General features: G+C 35.7%; 2 protein-coding genes across 2 annotated transcripts; both read right to left on the bottom strand.

Moving 5' to 3' along the window:
• Positions 1-4,288: 4,288 nt before the first annotated feature.
• On the bottom strand, positions 4,289-5,473 carry LOC133283930 (UPF0496 protein At3g19330-like). Its single transcript, XM_061480860.1, has 2 exons — positions 5,343-5,473; positions 4,289-5,244 (listed from the first exon to the last, which is right to left on the bottom strand). Exons 1-2 carry the CDS (start codon positions 5,413-5,415, stop codon positions 4,289-4,291), a joined length of 1,029 nt encoding a protein of 342 aa, XP_061336844.1. The 5' UTR covers positions 5,416-5,473.
• An 11,226-nt stretch (positions 5,474-16,699) lies between these two features.
• LOC133283934 (putative serine/threonine-protein kinase) lies at positions 16,700-20,950 on the bottom strand. Its single transcript, XM_061480863.1, has 8 exons — positions 20,898-20,950; positions 19,733-19,936; positions 19,409-19,608; positions 18,593-18,719; positions 18,296-18,367; positions 17,714-17,900; positions 17,503-17,635; positions 16,700-17,103 (listed from the first exon to the last, which is right to left on the bottom strand). The coding sequence occupies exons 2-8, from the start codon at positions 19,878-19,880 to the stop codon at positions 16,840-16,842; spliced, it is 1,131 nt and encodes a 376-aa protein (XP_061336847.1). The 5' UTR covers positions 19,881-19,936; positions 20,898-20,950; the 3' UTR covers positions 16,700-16,839.
• Between the last annotated feature and the right edge of the window lie 469 nt (positions 20,951-21,419).

Genomic DNA, 21,419 nt, shown 5'->3' with positions numbered 1-21,419 from the left:
AACGCTTTAAAGCATGGTAAAAACAAAATATCGGCTGAGCTGCCGTGGTCAATAAAAACGCGATTAACGCCGAAGTTGGCGATTATAGCTTGAATGACGAGCGGATCGTCATGTCCTGGGAGGACATCGCCTAAATCACTGGCGTCCCAAACAATTTGAGGCCTTGTTGGACTAGGACTGTGCTTTTCTTTGCTGATCACTTTGCCAGCGACCGCCAGACACTGCTTCAAGTGTTTCTTTCTGGCGTTCGCAGTCTCTCCTCCTCCGCTCAGCCCGCCTGAAATCATGTTGATCACTCCGTGCTTCACCGCGGCTGAATCTTCGTCTACTTCATCACGCCTTCCTCTACGGTTTGGACTTGCTTGCGCTCTGTGATTCCTGGGGGAATCTTCTCTCCTGTCACGATTGTAGGAGGGTCTGGATCCGGGTTGACGCGTTCTCCTTCTTTCAGGCGATTTGTTGCGCTCTCGATATCGCCTCCCTGCTCCCGAAGGGCATGAGCCGTCTCCTCCTCGCCTCTGCGCTCCGCTTTTGATGAGTTCATCGATTTCGTCTTTGAGGTGCTTGCACTGGTCAGTGTTATGACCGTTGCTGCGATGGAACTTGCAGTACATGATGTTTTCCTTAGGCGGGTTCTGGGACTGTTGGGTGTTCTTGGATTCTTCCTTATACTCCGTTTGCAGGACGGCGTGTGTCTGACGACCTGATGTATCACGCCCGGGAGGGCGGTTTGAATATTTGGCTGGTTTATTTCCTTTCTTACTCTCTTCCATTTGGTTCTTTTGTTTACCGAGTGCCTTTTCTTGACCGTGGGCGTCCTCGACTCGACTTCCTTTGTACTCTTCGATTCGCATGTACTCCTGGGCCACCCTCTTGACTTCTTCCAGGTCAGTGATCTCGTGGCGGGCGAGCTCGTACGCGAACGCACCTTGCCGCAATCCCGAAAGAAGTATATGTACCTGTACTTTTGGGTCTAGGCCTTGCACTTGTAGGGCCTCCTTATCAAAGCGGTCTAAAAAGGACCTGAGGGACTCGCCTTGCTGTTGGCGTACTTTTTCTAGAGAGTGGACGGATTTCGGCACAGGGCGACTGGTTGCAAAGTGAGACTGAAACTTGCTCGCCAACTCATCCCATGAAGCGATACTACCAGTCGGTAGAGTAGTGTACCATGTTAAGGCTCGTCCCCCAAGTAGCGTGGGGAAGGTCCTGCACATGAGGAGGTCGGTTTCACCATGGAGAGTCATGGCCGCCTCGAACATCTGGATCCATTCAAAAGGATCGGCATCTCCGACATATGTGGTGATATTGGAGGGTCCTTTGAAACCAAGGGGTATGGGAGTTAACCGGAGGATATCAGTCAGGGGTTTGTTGCGCCCTGACGTATGAGCTGGCGTGACTCGTAGGTTGTTGTTTCGTGGGGGCCGGTCCATTTGCGGTTGAGGAGCTTCAACGGAGTAGGAGAGGGCTGGGGCGTGATTGAGAGGTTGTTGGGCGGCATATGGTTGCTGACCCTGGTTTTGATAGGACACTTGGTGTAGTGGAACGACCGGATTTTGGGGTTGGGCAGCGTAACCTTGGAAAGGAAAACCAGTTGGGTAAAGCTGAGGGAATGGGGCGTATGGTCCCATAGGGAACGGGGTGACCATCGGTGCTCGGTAATCGTGGTGCATGGCTACTGGTAGACTTTGGGCTGGTAGCGGACGATGGGCTCGTGGGACGGGAATGACTGGTGGGGCAAAAGTGTGAAGAGGCATTCCAAAACGAACTCCTGGTGGCGGGGGTTGGTCTTGTATCAAGTTTTCTCCTTGCATTTCACGCATAGGTGCGTGATAGTTCAACTGTGCTATCCTGGGTTCGACTGCTTGCATTTGCGGACCGACGGATTGTAGTACTGGCTGGAGCATCTCGCCGGGGGGTCTCTCGGCTGGGGCTGAATGCATCGATGGCGGGGAGTTTGAATGTATTGTTTGTACATGACCGTCAGGTGTAACAGCCCTGGTTTGTTCTGCTCTTCTGGTTGTGACGACCATGTTTGCTACCAAAACGTAAAACACGTCTTGTGGATCTTTGGTAGGAGAATGGGAATAGAAGTTTATAGTTTCCCACAGACGGCGCCAATGTGCCGTTAGGTTCTGTGAGCCCACTATGTACCCTATAGGGTAATGTTACTATATGGATTATACCACTAGGCGAGGTAAAGACCAGACTAGTAGGTATAGTTCCAAGAGGCAAGTAAGCTAGTAGTAATGGCAGATTAATAACAAGAGAATGACTTGGAAGTAAATGGGCATAACAACAGTACATAAAAGATCCCTCTAAGGTGTGCCCAGGAGGGCTATTTATAAGGGAAATAGAGCGGGTTGGTGAGGGAGAGGTCAACTCTCCTTGGGATTTACTTCCATGGTGCAGTGTTAGGCGTGCTGGCGCTGTCATTGTGGCAGTGCTGCGCCCTCTGCACTCTGGCGGTGTCAGCGCCGGGCAAAGGAGGAGTTTCCCTTTGTGGTTTCTGTCGTAGTCGCCTTCAACGGTTAGCGTTCCAAGATGGGACATTTTGGTGTATGCCTTGGGCCTGCTGCTACGTTGGGGGTTGAGGGGGTCCATGTCAGCCCTAAGGGCTGACGTGGGGCAAGGCTGAGGCTGGACTTGAGTGATTGGGCCAGCTGAGGGTTGGGCCTGTGTAGTTGGGCCGCTCCAGTATTTGGGCCATCCAGAACAGGTTGTACATTTTGTTTTTTTCTGGTCGTCATCCTCCTTCCTCACCCCAGTTGTTCTATTCGATAATTGTGAATTATAGCAGAGATGGTATAGTTTGAATAAGTTGTGTTAGTTGCCAGCCATCTTGTATATATATTCTCCGCTCAGAAACTTATAAGTATTTCCAAGAAACCACGTCATTTCTTCCCCCTCAGGCTTTATTCTCTCCGCCAGCAACACTGATTTCACATCTGTAATGCAAAGGTTCAATATATTCTTGTATAGTTTATATGGAGATTTTTTTTTTCAGTAAAATATTTTTCAATACATTTCTATTAAATATCTTCTTAGGTGTTCCAAAGGAACGGAAATTTGCTGTATTATTAAATGTTTACTATCTTAGTTATAAATTATAATATTTAAAATATTGTTCAACTGGAAGATATTGCTGAGTCATATAATTGAGGTAATATATATCATAATCAAGGTAATACATATTTAGTGGTACTTAAACAAGAAAATTTGTTGTTTTTGGCCCGTAGATAACAAATGGAACAAAATGAAATGGGAGTGGAACAGAAAATTTCTGTTTTGTTTTCCTTAATTCCATCTATTTTGGTATATTAAAGATGCATTACTCTTTTTAACTTAATATTCTGTCCCGTTCTGTTATCAAAATGCACCAAACACAAAATACAATCATTTTGGGGCGCAATAACATCCTCGTGGTCGAAATGCAGGTAGTTTTAAGTTGAGCTTGAGTCAATAATGAGTCAATAATAATGCTAGTAGAAATTTGGCGTTGGTAAAATCATTTCGGTAACACGATGTATGTTATTGGTACGTTGTAACTGTTTGTTACAGCCTTGATCTCGACCATCCTTGAATTTAGATGTAATCTGGATCCAGAGAAAAATATTTTTTGCTGCAGAAAAAATTGGTTTGTTCCTTCCACCCCGATACTGGAACTTGGGTCGTGAAAACAAAAGTTACCAAAGCACAATAAGAAGCAATCAGAATTTTGTTGTTTCTTCCCTTTATTAGAGGTCATGAATTCGAGACAGGTGTAAATGATCTTGAGTCACCCTCATATGGTACGACTATGCTTAAATAAAATTAAGTACTTAAACCAAATTAAGTCGGGTAATTTCAATTATTATTGATTGTTTTTTTTTTTGAATTCCAATAGAATCAGATAACCTGCCGTATCTTTAACAGGTTTACCAGACACATTTTAAGAATTTCGTAGTTAAGGTATTCCTTTGTTGTGGGATATTAGAAGTTAGAAATGGTATCTTATTGTCATTTAGGGGCACAATGACATTCTCTTCGTCGAAATGCAGGCAGTTTGAAGTTTAGTTTGAGCAAATAATAATGCTGTCATAGAATTTTAAATCAACCCCTGGGCGTTGGCAAAATGATTTCAGTAACTCAATGCGTGGTTTGGTATGTTGTAATTGTTTATTAGGCCTTGAACTTGATCACCCTGAATTTAGATGTATTCTGGATCATTTAGAAGCCACAGCCAATGAGTGAAGATGATGGAAATGAAGCCTAGTCAGTGTCTAAATGATTAGTTGGTTAGGAATATGAACTACAAAGTTTGATGATTGCGTATCTCTTGAAGAAGCAACGATCTCGCCTTGTTGACAGTGTGAAAGCAGAGGCATACATGCTCCTCAAGATCATCAAGCTGGCGTAGAAAATTCTGATGGCTCTTACATAGCTGCTTGAGAACCTCCATGATAGGGTACCTCTCTCTTCCCCTCTCCAAACCAAACCGAACCAGAAGCTTATCACCTTCCACCGCGGTGTGGAGCCGCTCAACGAGTCGATCAATCGTGTCAAGATCGTTGTTCAGCACATAAGCAACTTTAGCAGCAGCATCAAGCTGAGCCAGCCTGGCAACTTCTCTTCTTTCACTGTATGCACCACAAACAGGTGCTGCTGCAAAAGCAAGTGCAACAATGGCATGAACGGTTACAGCAACCGTCGCGGCAACCACTCCAACGGTCATGGCAACGAGGCAAACAGCAGAACCGGTGGTGGCGCACCGGAAATTGCGGATCCTTGATGAGGATTTCGCGAGACGGTTATCGAGTTGTTTTTTGAGGTCGGTTAAGGATGTTCTGATGTTGGTTAAGTTAGTTGAATCAGGGAAGGGGTTGTTATTGCTGTGGAACTCAAGGAAGATATCAAACGTGTGGTCATAGTGGGAATCAGTTATAATGTGGATAGAGTCTATGAGGTTGAAGAGTTCAAGTAGAGGAGCGTACATGGCACGTGCTTGTTTGACGCGTTGGTGAAGGTGTAGGCAGAGTTCGGAGGCGGTTTCGCTATGATTGAAGTAAGTGGAGATGAGGCGCGTGAGGGTGGTGTTTTCGGTGTTTGCAAGTGCTTCTTGAACGCATTCACGATCAGGGCTAAGAAGGTGAACTTCACCATGTGAATTAGGAAGACCTTGAATCTTGGAGCGTATCTCAGAGTAAGAGTTGGCTTGTACGGTGAGATTGAATTCACCAGATACATTTTGTGTTGTGGGAGTGTTCTCTGTGACATTGTCACAAACAGAAACAGATAGTTTATTAGGAAAGGGTAAATTTGTTCAACTAGAATCATAGATTGCAAAAAAAAAAAATTGAAGTTACCTTGGGAATGATTTGGAATTTGAGTGGATGCTGAGGATGAGGTGGATGATTTGAAGTAGAGGCAGTTCAGCATTCTAATTGATTGTGTGCCCTTGTTGTGTTGTGCCAGCGTCTCCAATTCAATCAAGAGTGCAGAAGAAGAAAGAAAGTAGGTGTGAGAGAGAGAGAGAGAGAGAGAGACGAAGAGAGGCTTTGTAAGCAAGCTGACATGGATAATATAAACAACAAAATTTATTCCAATGCCCAAATATATGTAACTTTATAAAGGTTCCTTAATAACTTTATAAAGAAATTAATGGTATACAAAATTCTATACAGGGAGGGATTTGGATTTTTGAGTCGTTGTAAGAATAAAAAGTTTATTTCATATATTAATAGTTAATTTCCATGTATTTAATGACCGTAATTTATTGAGTTATATTAATTAATTTTAAATAAATTATAACCATGAAGATTAAGACTTATAAATCTTATACCAGTCATAAATTATATCATATGTATCTTTTCTTTCGTCTCCGGTATAAAATTAAGAATCTCAACTATTGATTTCCTTCCTTCCATTTAATTGTTATAATTTAATTAAATGATATAACTTAATAAACTATCGTGATTAGATAGACTAAAACTGATAGCACAGGTTGGAAGTAAAACCTTTTAATTATATATATATATATATATATATATATATATATATATATATATATAGAGGAAGGTTATACTTACAAGTTACAATCTTTTTTTACAATCTCTTACAACTATATTTTAACATCGTTGATTTACGTCAATTAACGGTTATGATTTTCGCAAATCAACGATGTTAAGATATGATTGTAAGAGGTTGTAAAAAATAAGTTGTAAGTATAACCTTCGTTATATATATATATATATATATATATATATATATATATATATATATATATATATATGAGAAAAATATTTCTCAAGCAGTTTGAGATAAATTTATCTCCGGCCACTCCAAAATTACGTCGTTTTATTTATTTATTTTCTTATATTAATTGATTCATCTTTGAATTGTTATGATTTCTTTTTTCTCTCTCTTCCTTTATCATCATTGATCCATCTTTGTACGACTATGATTTAGTAGCCGGAGATAAAATTATCTTAAGCAGCTTGAGAAACGATAAGCCCTATATATATATATATATGGAGGGATTATATTTACAACCCAAATAGTTTACAAACTCTTACAATCATATCTTAACCCTTGATTTTCGCCAATCAACAGTTGTCATTTATTGTGAATTATTAAATAATTAATTTGCAAAAATCTAAACCGATGATTGACGGAAATCAACGATTAAGATATAGTTGTAAGAAGTTGTAAACGAAAATAGGTTGTAAGTATAACATTTCCCATATATATATATATATATATATATATATATATTGGGCTTAGTGAGTATCAAGTGACTTGATGTAAATTTGGTCCAGTGCACTATATTCTCTCGCGAGAATATAGTGCAAAAAATATTTGCACTATATTCTCCCGGGAGAACACCGAAGAACGCCATTGTAATATTTTTGCACTATATTCTCGCGGGAGAATATAGTGCAAATTCAGTCACTGGACAGAGAGAGAGGGAGAAAAATGTTTCTACAGTAATGTAGAAAAGTTATCTGTATTTACTTCCAAAACGAAGCCGTTTTTGGTTGAAAAAAAATTATAATAATAAAGTCTATTAAAATCTTGAAATAAATTAAAATTATAAAAATATCTTGATTTGCGCCCCAAAACAATATCGTTTTGGGCTCAATGCAGATAATTTATTGCATTTTTGCAAAAAAAAATGAACTCATATATATATAGTGATTGGGTTACCAAAGCTCAAATTTGAAAAAGATAAAGTTTGTGACGCTTGTCAAATGGGAAAACAAGTAAAGGCTTCTTTTAAATCAAAAAACATTGTTTCTACCACAAAGACTTTACAACTTTTACATATGGATCTTTTTGGACCAATTAGAACCATGAGCTTTGGTGGCAATCACTATTATTCCGCGAGAATATAGTGCAAAAATATTACAATGGTGTTCTTCGGTGTTCTCCCGGGAGAATATAGTGCACTGAACCAAATTTACATCAAGTCTAAGTCTATCATATAAATGTTATCCATTCTATGACCAAGAAACTTAACTTGCCCATCAATTAGACTTTCAATTTTACAAGAGGTCGAGTCAAAAATAATTTTATAATTTTTATCACATAATTGACTAATGCTAAGCAAGTTATGTCTAAGGCCCTCAACAAGCAAAACATTTTCTATAGAAACGGAGGAGGAGTTACCAACTTTTCCAATACCGAGGATCTTTCCTTTGTTGTTATCTCCATAGGAAACGTGTCCATGCTCTTTCTTGGTGAATGATTGGAACTTAGTTACATCTCCCGTCATGTGACTTGAGCAACTACTATCCAAGTACCACTTGGAGCTTTTAGTCTTCAAACAAACCTACATCACAAAGTCAAGATTTAATCTTAGGTACCCACACCATGTTGGGTCCTTGTGTGTTAGTTTTGGGCTTAGTTCCCTTAGGAACCCACACTTTCTTTTGCCCAACAATACCATTCTTTCTAACTTTACAAGTGGATGCACTATGACCTTTTCCACCACAATGAAAACATTTAATGAATGGGCTACTTGTCATGTAGGATGGTGAAATGAAGAAGTTTTTATATGATTTTTCTTGTGTGTTAGTGTCAAAGCCTAAACCGGATTTGTTGAACATGCATCTTTGTTTACCAAGCAACACATTTAAGTTGTCTCTTCCACATGTGAATTTGCTTAGAATTTCATTTAAATCATCAATTTCATTGTTTAGATCTTTGCATGAAGTACATGATGATGAAAAAGCATGATCATTTGAAGATAGGCATTTAATACAATCAATTCTAGCATCAAGTAATTTGAGAGTTTCATTTTCATCCTTCAACTCTTTTACTTCTTTTTCTAAAGATGCAATTTGTTTTTCCAAAGAATTAATAGTTTTCCTTGATGCTCTAAGAGATTTAACATGTATTAGTGTTTGATTATGCATTTCTTCAAACATGTCAGACAACTCATCATATGAAGGGGAAAGAGTAGAGCAAGATGAGTTTACCTCGGTTTCGGATTCATTTTTGTCCTCATTTGCCATTAGACATATATGTTGAGTTCCTTTGCTTGATTTCTCCGATGGTCTTCCATCTTGCATAAAGCATAGATTTGCTTCTTCCTTGGAATCATCATCGGAAGAACTAGATTCATCATCCCAAGCAAGATAAGCCTTCTTGAAGTTCCTTCTATCCTTGCCTTGCTTCTTTTCATATTTGTCTTTCTTTTGAATATTTGGACAATCCGATTTGTAGTGACCGGTTTTTCCACATTCAAAGCAAGTGATGGTAAGTTGTGAGGATCCTTCATCTTTAGATCTTCTTCTAGGAGGAAATGCGGGTTTCTTTGAAAAATTCTTCTTAAAGAATTTTCCATACTTCTTTACGAAGAGACTCATCTCATCTTCGTCAAGACCATTTTCGGAATCTCCATCTTCTTTTTCCTCATCCTTCTCTTTGCTTGGTGTTGAGGCTTTCAAGGCAAGTCTCTTGCTTTTCTTGATGGCTTGTTCCTTCAAGGTTATTCTAGTTAGCTCCATTTCATACTCTTGGAGCTTGTCGAACAAGGTTGCAAGATCCATGGTTTTCAAATCTTTTGATTCCGTAATAGCCGTCAGCTTGGGTTGCCATTCCCTATTGTGCATACTTCTCATCACCTTAGCAATTAACACAAGGTTAGTAAAAGATTTATCTAAAGCATTTAAATGAGTGACAAGGTGTGTGAATCTCTTTTGCATACTCTGAATACTTTCATTCTCATGAATTTCAAACATTTCAAATTCTCTAGTGAGAGCATTGAATTTTGTAAATTTAACATCACTCGTTCCTTCATGGGTTATTTGAAGAATATCCCACATTTCCTTAGCATTCTTACAATTTGAAACACGAAAGTATTCATCACGACCTAAGGCATTTGTGATCAAGTTTTGAGCTCTAGCATTCCAATTTCCTTTCTTAATTTCATCTTCAGTGTAATTTTCTATATCTTTAGGAATATCTTCATCCTTCTCATTTTTTATAGTAGGTGGTGTGTATCCTTTTTCAACTACACTCCATACTCTTAAATCATTAGATTGAAGAAATATTTTCATCCGACTCTTCCAATAAGAATAATCGACACCATTAAAAAATGGAGGTCTAGTACTAGAAGATCCCTCAAGGGGCATATCATGGTTCAAAGAAGTCATCCCTTCTCTTGAAGCGGTTAAGCTCTTTACACAAGAGTTCAAGCTCTGATACCACTTGTTGGACAGGTGGCTTCAATACTCAAGAGGGGGGGTGAATTGAGTTTTACAAAATCTTTTCGCAAAGTACCTCCTTTGATGTTTTAACGACTATTTCTTCAATAAAGTGATTTAATAAGGAAATGTCTAATTGTAAAAGCAAGTGTAATGATCAACAAAGTAAGCAAGCGAATGTATAAAGACAATCTAAGATGCAATTTTAATACTTAAATAAAGAGATTAAGGTTAGAGAAATTGCAAACTAGATGTATCCTGGTTCGGTCACTACCACCGTGACCTACGTCCAGACTGAAGCCGCTCGATCAATTCTTTTCACTAACTATCAAGCCTGAGGGTGCTTGACAAACCACTACAACTTTTCAAGACTTCGGGCTCTTGATGCCTTACACTTTTTCACTCCAAATTTTCTTAGGAATTGGGTAACCTCTCAAATATAGGGTTCACTCCCCTCTCAAATCAAGAAGTAGGATTGAGGTGATTGAAAGTGGCTAAGTACTCTCAAAGTACAGATTGAACAAATTGAAGAACTAAGAGATGTATAACTTCAAAGGAAAGATGAGCTAAAGTGTATGCAATGATCAAAATGAGTAATTAATGAGTAATAAAATGCTAGCAAGAGTAATAAAGCTTCAATAAATGTTATAGGGTCGTGTACTGTTCATCCCAACTGATGTGGGTATTTATAATGACACCTCCTATGAAAACTAGCCGTTTCTAGTCGTTTATAGCCGTTGTAATCCGTACATATCCGGATATTCATCGGGCTCATATCCGGATATTGTATATCCGGATATTGTATATCCGGATATTCTTTGTTATATATCCGGATATCTGATATCCGGATATTCAAAGTGGAATATCCGGATATTTCATAGCAGCAGCCTTTTTGTACGAGTTCTGAGTTTCTACTCTTTCCAAATGGTTTTTATGACGTGTAATGCATGTTATTGGTTATGGAAATTATCTAGAAAAGTTTGTATCGCATAGGTACTTCTTCCAAACCAAAATTGTACATATGAAACCATTTGTCTTGACTTTTCTTTTTAAGGATGCATGCTTTTGAAATATATGATTGATGAATGACCTTGAGCTCATGCAATGCTTTGTTTCTATACATCTTTACATATTTATCCTAAGTCCTAAATGAATATACCATTTGAGATTCTGGACTTGGATTGATGCTTGAGACTTGATGCATACTTTCACATTTGCTTTTTGGATATTGCTTCGTCTTTGAATCATTCCTCTTTGTTATCATCAAAACCATGTTGTCGTGGAATCATCAAGTATATGTTGTATCCACATCATCACTTTGATTCATCAGCACACATACCCACGTCTTGGCTATAAGCCTATTGCTTGTGCGCAATGATTGGAATATTGGCTATAAGCCAACCACGATATATGTTTATAGGATATCTCTGAGCGCATACCTATATGTGTGTGTGTGGTAGGATCATTTGACACTGGTGCAAAACTTTGAAATTTGACATACATCATAACTGTTGATTTTCGCTAATCAACGGTTATTATTTATTGAAAATTAATAATTAATAAATAAGTTTGATTGACAGAAATCAACCGTTAGTATTTGGTGTCAAATTTTAAAGTTTGACACTAGTATCAAAGTATTATATATATATATATATATATATATATATATAAATATATCAAAAAACCAAAATTCAGTCACTGGACTGTCCAGTGAGTGAATTTGCACTATATTCTCCCGCGAGAATATAGTGCAAAAATATTACAATGGCGTTCTTCGGTGTTCTCCTGGGAGAATATAATGCAAATATTTTTTCGATATATATATATATATATATATATATATATATATATATATATATATATATATATAAAGGGTTATACTTAAAAGTTTATCACCATTGCAACCATCTTAATTTCCATTGGATCATAATTAAATTCAATGTCTCACAATCAATCCTTATAATTCTAATTATTTACCCTTTCATTCTCTCTCACCTTCTCTAGGTCTGATAAGTCTCTCTCTCCACCCTTTTTCTTCCGCCATTATCTGCTCCATAATGGCAACGAGTGGCAATAACACTATATTCATTTGATTTCATACAAGGATGATGGAATGGAACTACTATGATTAAGATGTAGCTTTTATTAAAAAGAGAAAACAAAAGGAATTTTATGACAATATATAAATATTAATCGAGAAAAGAGAAAGAAATAGAGAAAGAAAAAGCCCTGGATATATATGTGTGATGTAAAATGGGACTGTAAAATCATAAGATGGATTGCGGTTTTAGCTTATTATCCTTGTTTGTCCATTAATGAATTTCACACCAATTTCGTTGTTGGCTCCATTTTTGTAATGATGGTGAGTTCATTTGTTCTTTTCTTTTCTCTATGTCTTCGTCGTGGTTGTTTCTTTTTCTTTTTGGTTAAATTACATAGCCAGTATGTTTTGACTCCATAATTTCATTAAGGAAATGTTCTTTTTGTGCTTTGGCTATAGCTTTATCCTCTTCCCTCATCATAACAGTCCTTCCATCGGAAAAAACCAATTAGGCACAAATGGCCAAGATGGCAAAATTCGCAAACCTAGATAGAGAAAAAAAAGTTGAAGAGAGAATGAAGAAGTAAAAGAAAATAGAGTAAACACTCTTTTTGGTCCCTAACAAAAAACACGGTCCCCACTTTAGTCAGTTAGTCCCTAACAATTTCAAAGTGGACCCATTTTAGTCCTTTTGAGGGACTAATATGGGTCTTTTTTGAATTTGTGAGGACCACGATTTCAACTAAATGGGTCCACTTTGAATTTGTTAGGGACTAACTAACTAATTTATTTTTGTAAGGGACTAAAGTGGGGACCGTATTTTTTGTTAGGGACCAAAAGGATATTTACTCAAGAAAATAGGATTATAAAAATTGATTGTGAGCCATTGGATTTAATTTTGATCCACCGGTGATTAAGTTAGTTGTAAGGGTGGTAAATTTCGTTAATGGTAAGTATAACTGCCCCCTATGTTTTCAATGGGACCCACATGTTTGTTGTGTGTAGGAGAATATATTCTTCTCATGCAATATGAGAAGTTTTTAACCTATATATATATATATATATAAGGAAAAACATTTCTCAAGCAGTTTGAGACAAATTTATCTCCGGCCACCCCAAAATTACGTCGTTTTATTTATTTATTTCCTTATATTAATTGATTCACCTTTGAATGGTTATGCTTCCATTTCTCTCTCTCTTCCTTTATCACCATTGATTCATCTTTGTACGGTTATGATTTAGTAGCCGGAGATAAAATGATCTCAAGCAGCTTGAGAAATGATAAGTCCATATATATATATGGTCAGGATCATTTTACACCAGTGTAAGTTACACTCTCAATTTTGTCCGTTGATCCCACTTATATCTAAGGGCTCTAATTTTTTAGTAATGTAAGCCATTAGATACAAGTGGATCAATGATCAAGATTGAGTGTAAGACTTCTAACTTTTACTCCGGTGTAAAAATATCATGCCCCATATATATATAGGGGCAGGATCATCTTACACTGGTGTAAAGTAATAAGTTTTACACCATATCTTAACCGTTGATTTCCATGCATCTAACGGTTGAGATCTATTGGGTCTCACTCACTAATTAATTATTAATTCCTAATAAATTTCAACCGCTAGATGCACGAAAATCAATGATTAAGATTTGGTATAAGACTTATTATTCTTATACTGGTGTAAGTTGATCTTATCCCATATATATATATATATATATATATATATAGGTAAAATTATTTCTGCAGCCGCTTTACATACAGCAACCACAGGTGTATGGTTATGATTCCCCACATTTAATGCTTCATCTTTTGTATGGTTATGATTTCTCGCATTTAATGCTTTCAAGTATATATATGGCAAGTATTTGATTGCTGTACATACAGCAGCTGCAGAAATGTAAACCCCATATATATAGGTAGGATCCTTTGACACATCATCTGATAGCCGTTAGATCAAAAAAGATCAATGGTGTCACATGCTTACAAATCAGAGTCGTTGATCTTTTTTTATCTAACGTCTATCAGATGAGGTGTCACATGCTTACAAATCAGAGTCGTTGATCTTTTTTTATCTAATGTCTATCATATGAGATGTCAAATTTTAAATTTGACACTAGTGTCAAAGGATCTTACCTCATGTATATATATATATATATATATATATATATATAGGAATTTATATTTCTGCAACTGCTGTACGTGCAGCAATCAAATATTTGCCATATATATATACGTGAAAACATTAAATGTGGGAATCATAACCATACAGAAGAGATGAAAGCATTAAATGTGGGGAATCATAACCATACACCTGTCATTAGTGTACGTAAAGCGGCTGCAGAAATGATTTCACTATATATATATATAGGTTAATCGGATATCAACTAACTTGACATAAGAATTTGTCCAGTCGAAGAATTATAACCAATGTTGTTAAAATCGAGATCTTAAGTAAAATCAGAAAGGGATTAAAAAATCGTAAAACGTAAAATCATAGTGTAAAAATATCGTAAAAACGTAAAAGCGTTTGGAATATTAGTAAAATCGTTTTGATGAAAAAAAGTCGTAAAAACGTAAAATCATAGTGATAAATCGAGATTTTAACAACAATGATTATAACCATACAAATGTGGATCAATGATAATAAAAAAAGAGAGAGAAATATTTAGGTGACATGATGGTCAAGTGACATGACAAATATTTAATCATATATATATATATATATATATATATATATATATATATATATATATATATATGAGGAGGATATTCTCACTTATGTAGCACCGATACCGACACGAAACACGTGACACGACACTCCGATACGTTAATCTTAAAAAATGTTAGATTTCGACACGTTAAGACACGTTTTGATATTAACTAATTTTTTTAATTTATGTAGTGTATATTATATTTAATATTCAATAATTTAACAAAAAAATGAATCTAAACTTATAATATTTATCAATTTTGCAAAAAATCATAAGATATCCCAAATATGCTAAAAACTCAATGCAATGCAACCTTTAAACTTTTTTTTGAATTTCTATAACACGTGATGAAGTGTCGGGGAGTATCGGAGTGTCCGAGAGTGTCGGACACGACACGTCGGTGTTTTTGAAGTGTCGGTGTTTCATAGATTCTCACTACCAAAAATTTTCACTACCAACTTACTACCTATCTAATGACCATTAGATTAACATTTTCTCTCTCTCTTCAAAAGCTTTTTAACATTCTCTCTCCTTGATCCAATGGTGATGTGATGGGTAGTCAGTTAGTAGTAAAAAAATTTAGTAATTAGAATATCCTTACTTTATATATATATATGGGAAAAATGTGATATCATTTTAAAGGATGTAAAGTTGTGACATTTTAAGTGAGAGATAGATAAAGGAGGAGAGAGAGTGGACAAAAAATATAAAGATGTGGGTCTCACCTCTTTGTGAAAGTGAAATGACATAAGTTATGTAATTTATAAAGACAAACAATTTTCCATATATATATATATATATATATATATATATATAATTTTACACAAATTAAAAGTTACTTTATATGATGGTGGGAAGAAATTCTTACCTAATTTTTTTTTTGTTTTTCTATAAATAAACCCTGATTGATATTCTTCTTTGAAAGAAAAAAAAAAAAAAAAACATAACAGCAAGAATCTGTATAAATTCTCGTAAGTCGGGAAACGTACTGAAATTATTCTTTTAAACTCTGGCTGATAGATTGACTACATTTAATAACACTAATTATAAAATTGTATATTCACTTCATTTATAAACAACTTATTGAAAATATTTTAATAACACTAATTTTTTATATGAAAAGACCATATTATACACACAAGTAGCGAATAATTTATGAAAAGTATAATATTTGCAAATTGTATATAGAGAGTGAAGTTATTCTACCTGATGCGTACAAAGGAAGATTTTTGGTCCTTACCTAACGCTGTCAACCCCACTTGGTAGGCCTTGAGTGATGCTCGCCTCATTTTTTTTTTTTTTTTTTTTGTATAAATGCTCGCCTCATTCTAATGTCATATAAGTGGATCCAAAAGTAGTCAATTGGACAACGATTCTTCCATTGACATTGTGACTGATTAGCTGAATTTATTCAAATTTCAATTCAAGATTAGAATCCTTACTTAGAATTTTCACTTTTGCTTAACAAAAAGAGGCTAATTTAAGATTTTAATAAAACAATTTCGGTTTTTGTTTATGGATTCATTAATTTTTGGAGATTTTTCGTTGATTTATCGATTACTTCATTAATTCGTTCGAGCAATGAATTTCAAAGGTAGCAAAGTTCTTCCTATTATTTTTTTTCACAGAAATGCATATCTGGACTCGAACTCAAGATCATTGGAACAACACCGTGCGAATTGATACATGTGCTTGGTGGTAGGCATTGACTACTTTGCTATTGAAGAATGAAGAGTAAAGTTGAAGTTGCATTGTCTACAATTTCCACTAAAGATAATTAATCTTTGGGGTTTGATTTTCTTATGTTACATGAAAATTGAATTCTCATGGTGTGACTCAACTAGTGGTGAGTCCCACGTTTATTAAAAAGAGAAAAAGAAAAAAAGAATTTTGCACACAAATCGAAGGATCAAGACATGAGAATTGAATTCTCACGCAACATAAGAAAATATTTTTCCTTAATCTTTTCAACAAACATGCCCTCCCCTCCCTTACTGCAAAAAGAGAGAGTAATGTTTATTTTGATGGTTGCTTTATGCAAAAAATAAATAAATGACACAAATAAGAAACTAAAGAAAAGGGTACATAGTTTCAATTTGATATCAACAGAGAAATACAACTCCATCAATGAAATGGAAATATGAAAAACTCAAATAATCTTAATCACACCACCCCAATCTCAACTCTCATATTAACAACAAAAAAATAAAATAAAATGGAAAGACAAAATATATAACTGTTTATTGGCCCATGGAAAAGGGGGAAATCATAGCTGCTCTTTATACAATTATCAAGCAGCATGGCCCCAACATTCACCAGTATCCATTAAAAAATTAAGAAATAAAAGATGTAATTCATGAATATTTATGAAACAGTTTATGACAGCAATACCTTCTATGTTGTTGTTTTGAATAACTGACTTCCAAGGGTCACAGTTGGAGTTCCTTCACCCATGAATGTAGTCAAATTCATTTCCTTTTCAAGTATTCGATCTAGTTCTGTTACCACATAGTTCATGGAAGGTCGCCTCTCACTTGATGGATCTAAACATTTAGCTATCAGCATGATGAACTCTTCCATGCCTTCACCAGTAAAACTACTCCCCAATCTCTTATCAACCATGTTAAAGATATTGCCATGGTCTTGATTACTTTGCACCTTGATTAGAGAATAAGAAAAGAAAAGAAAAGAAACCAATCACCACAATGTTCTTAGTTTCCTAATACATTTGCAAGAGAAGTTCCTAGGATATATTGGATGTCTTCTCACAGCAAAGCGGCAAAGTCAAAGAATTAACTTTGCTAGTAATATAAAAGACAAAGTACTAAATCCTATTTAGTATAAATAGGAAACTCTTAAAGGAAACCAAGTAAGCAATATAAGAAAACAAGGATACTAATCCTAAGAAATCCTCTACGATACTCTAAACTATATTAACATATAATCTTAATATTATACGATATTATCTAGATATTCTAACTGTAACTATATCTAAGGCACACATTGAACACACATGCCCCAAAAGCCATGTCATGAATTTTGACAAAAATCACATACCCATTCAACTAGATTCTGATAAGAGTCTGAAGATGGTGATTCTGCTGCTTCCTTTCCACTTAACAATTCCAGCAAAAATACGCCAAAGCTGTATACATCACTCTTTTCAGAAAATTGTCTGAACTCTCTCACTCTGCAGAGAATGGGACATAAACAAAAATGCTTGTATAACCAGACCAACCAAAAATCATATGAGGCTTAGAGATATTACTCAGGAGCAAGGAATATCTCATCTGATGCCACTTGAGAAGATGGCCCTGCAATCTCATCTCTTCCGAAAAAGTTACGAAGTCCTGCATCAGCAACCTTAGCAATGAAGTTTTCATCCACAAGAACATTGGCTGTTTTGAAATCCTTATGCACCAAACGGGGGCTCAAAGAGTGAAGATGAGCCAAACCTGCATGGAATAATTGGATGAGTGAGCTTTTGTAAATCAGAGACAAGTTCATCCCGCATTTCATGCAAAGAGAATGGATTACTAAATAATTGAAAGTTTTAGGATGGCTTAGAAAAAAGTTTTTCGGATCCACTGAGATACTCGGATGAAAGAAGGCAAGCCTAGAGTAGCAGTTAAACTGCTCCATTCAAAGGTCACGGGTTTGAATCCGACAAACAGTTTCTTTGCAAATATGCAATGATAAGGTTGCGTACTAGAATTACCCTCACCCCACCTTTGTTCGTTGGTGTTTAATGGGGAGTGGTTTTTTTTTTTTTTCCTTCGATCCTTGGATATTTTTAAAAAAAGAGATACAAGGAAAGCCACAAATGCTCACTGATTTTGCAGAAGATCACCTTTAGCTGCACCCAGAGCTATTGAAAGTCTATGCTTGAATTCTAGCTTCTCATGCGATTGCTGACCAGCGCCTGCAAACAAAAATCAGATTCATAGGAATGAGTTTTGAGAAGAAGGGATGAATTCCGCTGAAACTAAACAGAAGAAATTTTATGAAATGCAGTACAATGCAATGCATGGTTTTGCATAGCTATCAATAGAAACATGTGAATGGAGATAAAATACACAATTTTAAGCTTTCAGATATTCAATACAAAACATTCTCAAAATGATATATAATGACTGGAGAAATTTACCATACAAGTGACTGGAGACGCTCCCATTAGGCACATATTCATATATAAGAAACTGAAAATTGTTTTCCTGACAATAGCCTAAAAGAGTTACGAGATTCCGATGCTGAATAGATGAGAGATACCGTACCTGAAGCAAAACTTGGTCCTGTTAGATGAAAGCAAGAGAACAAACACATAACAGATACCCGTATTTTAAGACTGAAACTAATAATGTATGCAAATTGCCATCAGAAAATTGAAGCAAATGTAGCCAGCAAAATAAAACAAAGCTCATAGAATACAGTTTTATCTCAGAAATAATCACCAGACTATTTAAAAGTTTCAAGGTACTTAAAAAGAGGCTTTGTGGGTGATAGACAGAAATTCTGATTTCTGATTATGCTCGCATATATTTCAGAACAAAGAACATGAAGACTTTTTATTGAACTACAAATATTTAGTTAAGTGTGAAATGATGTGCAGAGTAATTTTCATCATTCTGAATCAACTAATATATGAGGCTAACTGGCAACTTCGAAAGAATTCTACTCAAAATGCTGAAGCAGAAACAGACAAGGAATAGAAAAGTAAAACTAGAAGAAAAAGAAGGGCATCTGTTTAAAATTATTTTCATGACTCAAAGTAAAAATAAATAAATACATATATTAAAGAAATCAAGGAAATTTTTTTACTAACTAACCATCTCTAAAGAAATTCATCAAGAAGACTTCTAACTTTGTCACTATTCACTCTATGGCAATTGAAGTCACTTCACATCAATTATTTATTTCACAGTACCTCAGCAATCAAGTTTTAGATCAGAAAACCGATTATTACCTCATCAACAAATTCATGACTCGGGAGTGCACGGCGCTTTTTGATGGCTACAAGCACCCCATCTTGAAGTAAACCCTTGTAAACTTCCCCAAATTTCCCTTCTCCCATTAAATTTTTCTCTGTGAAATTTTTTGTGGCCAGAGATAGTTCTTCCATCTCAAAACGCCTAGTGTCTCGTAATTGCAATTCTATTCTTCCCACTGCTTGTAAAGGAAAATTTGCAATTCTATTCAATTCTAAACTTGCATGAATCCAAATTTAGGAATACTGCATTTGTTGGCCATAGAATAGGTGTCTGTATAAAATGCAAATGTAAGATGTTACCTTGTGAAGGATCAGAGGATCCTGTCTCTGAAGTCCTTGAAACACTCCTTTTGTGAGACAGACAGAACCGTATAAGTACTATAATCATCCCGACCAATGCCACGGCTCCTGCAGCTCCTCCAAATATTGCTGCAAGAGTCCTGGACATCTGGGAATAACGTCACTTCGGCTGTACAATATAATATGAACTATTATACATGGAACCTGGAATTCAAAGGACACTTTAAGATCACAATCTATGAGAAAAATGATTTGCCTCAAAAGGACAGTATTAGAAGATAGACAAAAATGAAGAAATGAGTAAAACATTTCACTGATATCTCGTTCTGCACTACTTTGGACATTCCAGGTTATAAATATACAAGATTTCAATGCTATCTTATATGGAAAGAAATATTATAAGGAAAAAATAAATTGGAAATGATGGTGATTACAGGGAAATAAATAAATAAGAACAATGGTAATTATAAGAAAAAAAATGATGTGCCTCAAAAGGACAGTATTAGAAGATAGACAATGAAGAAATGAGTAAAACATTTAACTGATATCTTCCTCTTCCCTACTTTGTACATTCCAGGCTATAAATATACAAGAGTTCACTAATATCTTACATGGAAAGAAATATTATGAGGAAAAAAATAAATTGAAACAATGGTGATTAGAGAGAAACAAATAAATTGGAATAATGGTAATTATAAGGAAAGAATGCAATTTGAGAAGGTGATTGAGAGGTGTTATTCAGGGAAAAAATAAAAAATAAAAAATTAAGGTATAAGCATTGAAGTAGGTAACACCCTTGAAGATAAATTAAACAGACAGAGCCACTAACTCTTAGAAAATGGTAAAAAACTTCTTCAGAACCATAAGTAATTTAGACTCAAAACTTGGATTTGACAGATTGCAAAAGACATTACTAAAGTGCAGAAGGCATGCAGTGAAGAATGCAAATGGGGTTGTTACTGATAATAAAATTAATGATTAGTGTCAAGCTATAACATCAGAAAATTTGAAATAAGTTAAGGAATCTCAGCAAAATAACATAACATCTGCTCTGCAAATAGTTGAAGCTATAAATTAAAAAAAAAAAAAAAAAAAAAAAAAACAGCAAAGTACAATGGAACTACAAATAGAATAAAGTGGTAAACTTTTTGTCAAATTTCCAGACCTGTACCAGCAGATAGATAATGAGGCAGGATCTGAGAAAGCCTGAGCTTCATTTACCAATGTTACTCTCACCAAAACCCAAGATTCATCCACATTATTATTCTCTATCCTTCTCATAAACCAAACAATCAAACCAAGCTATTCAATAATTGAACTCAAAAGGCAAATACAGAAGAAAGTGAGCTTTTGGGGGGGGCATGAAAAGCATTAAAAAACAAAACCCCTTCAGATCCCTCTTGAAGTTCCAACAATAAGCTCCAGATTTTGTTTGTTGTACAAATGAGTATATGATGATTCTTTCTTCCTCAAAGTTGGTGATGGAAGTTCCACACTATTAAAGGATCAACCTCTCTCTCTTTCTCCTTTGTACTTTCATTAACATTTAAATTACAAAACACTCTTCAGTGGTATCATCGTTGGACACAGTGACAAACAATGCCAACAGAAAGTAACCTTGCGCCGACAGACACAACAACACTACCATAACATGATGTTTATAAACACTTTCTTTTCTACCAAACAA

The sequence above is a fragment of the Gastrolobium bilobum genome, unplaced genomic scaffold (assembly GCF_033153095.1).
Source record: "Gastrolobium bilobum isolate Gb01-03AN ecotype WA unplaced genomic scaffold, APGP_CSIRO_Gbil_v1 utg60385, whole genome shotgun sequence".
NCBI lineage: Eukaryota > Viridiplantae > Streptophyta > Magnoliopsida > Fabales > Fabaceae > Gastrolobium > Gastrolobium bilobum.
Note: the sequence above shows the minus strand (reverse complement) of the source record. Positions and strands in the feature narration are given on the sequence as shown.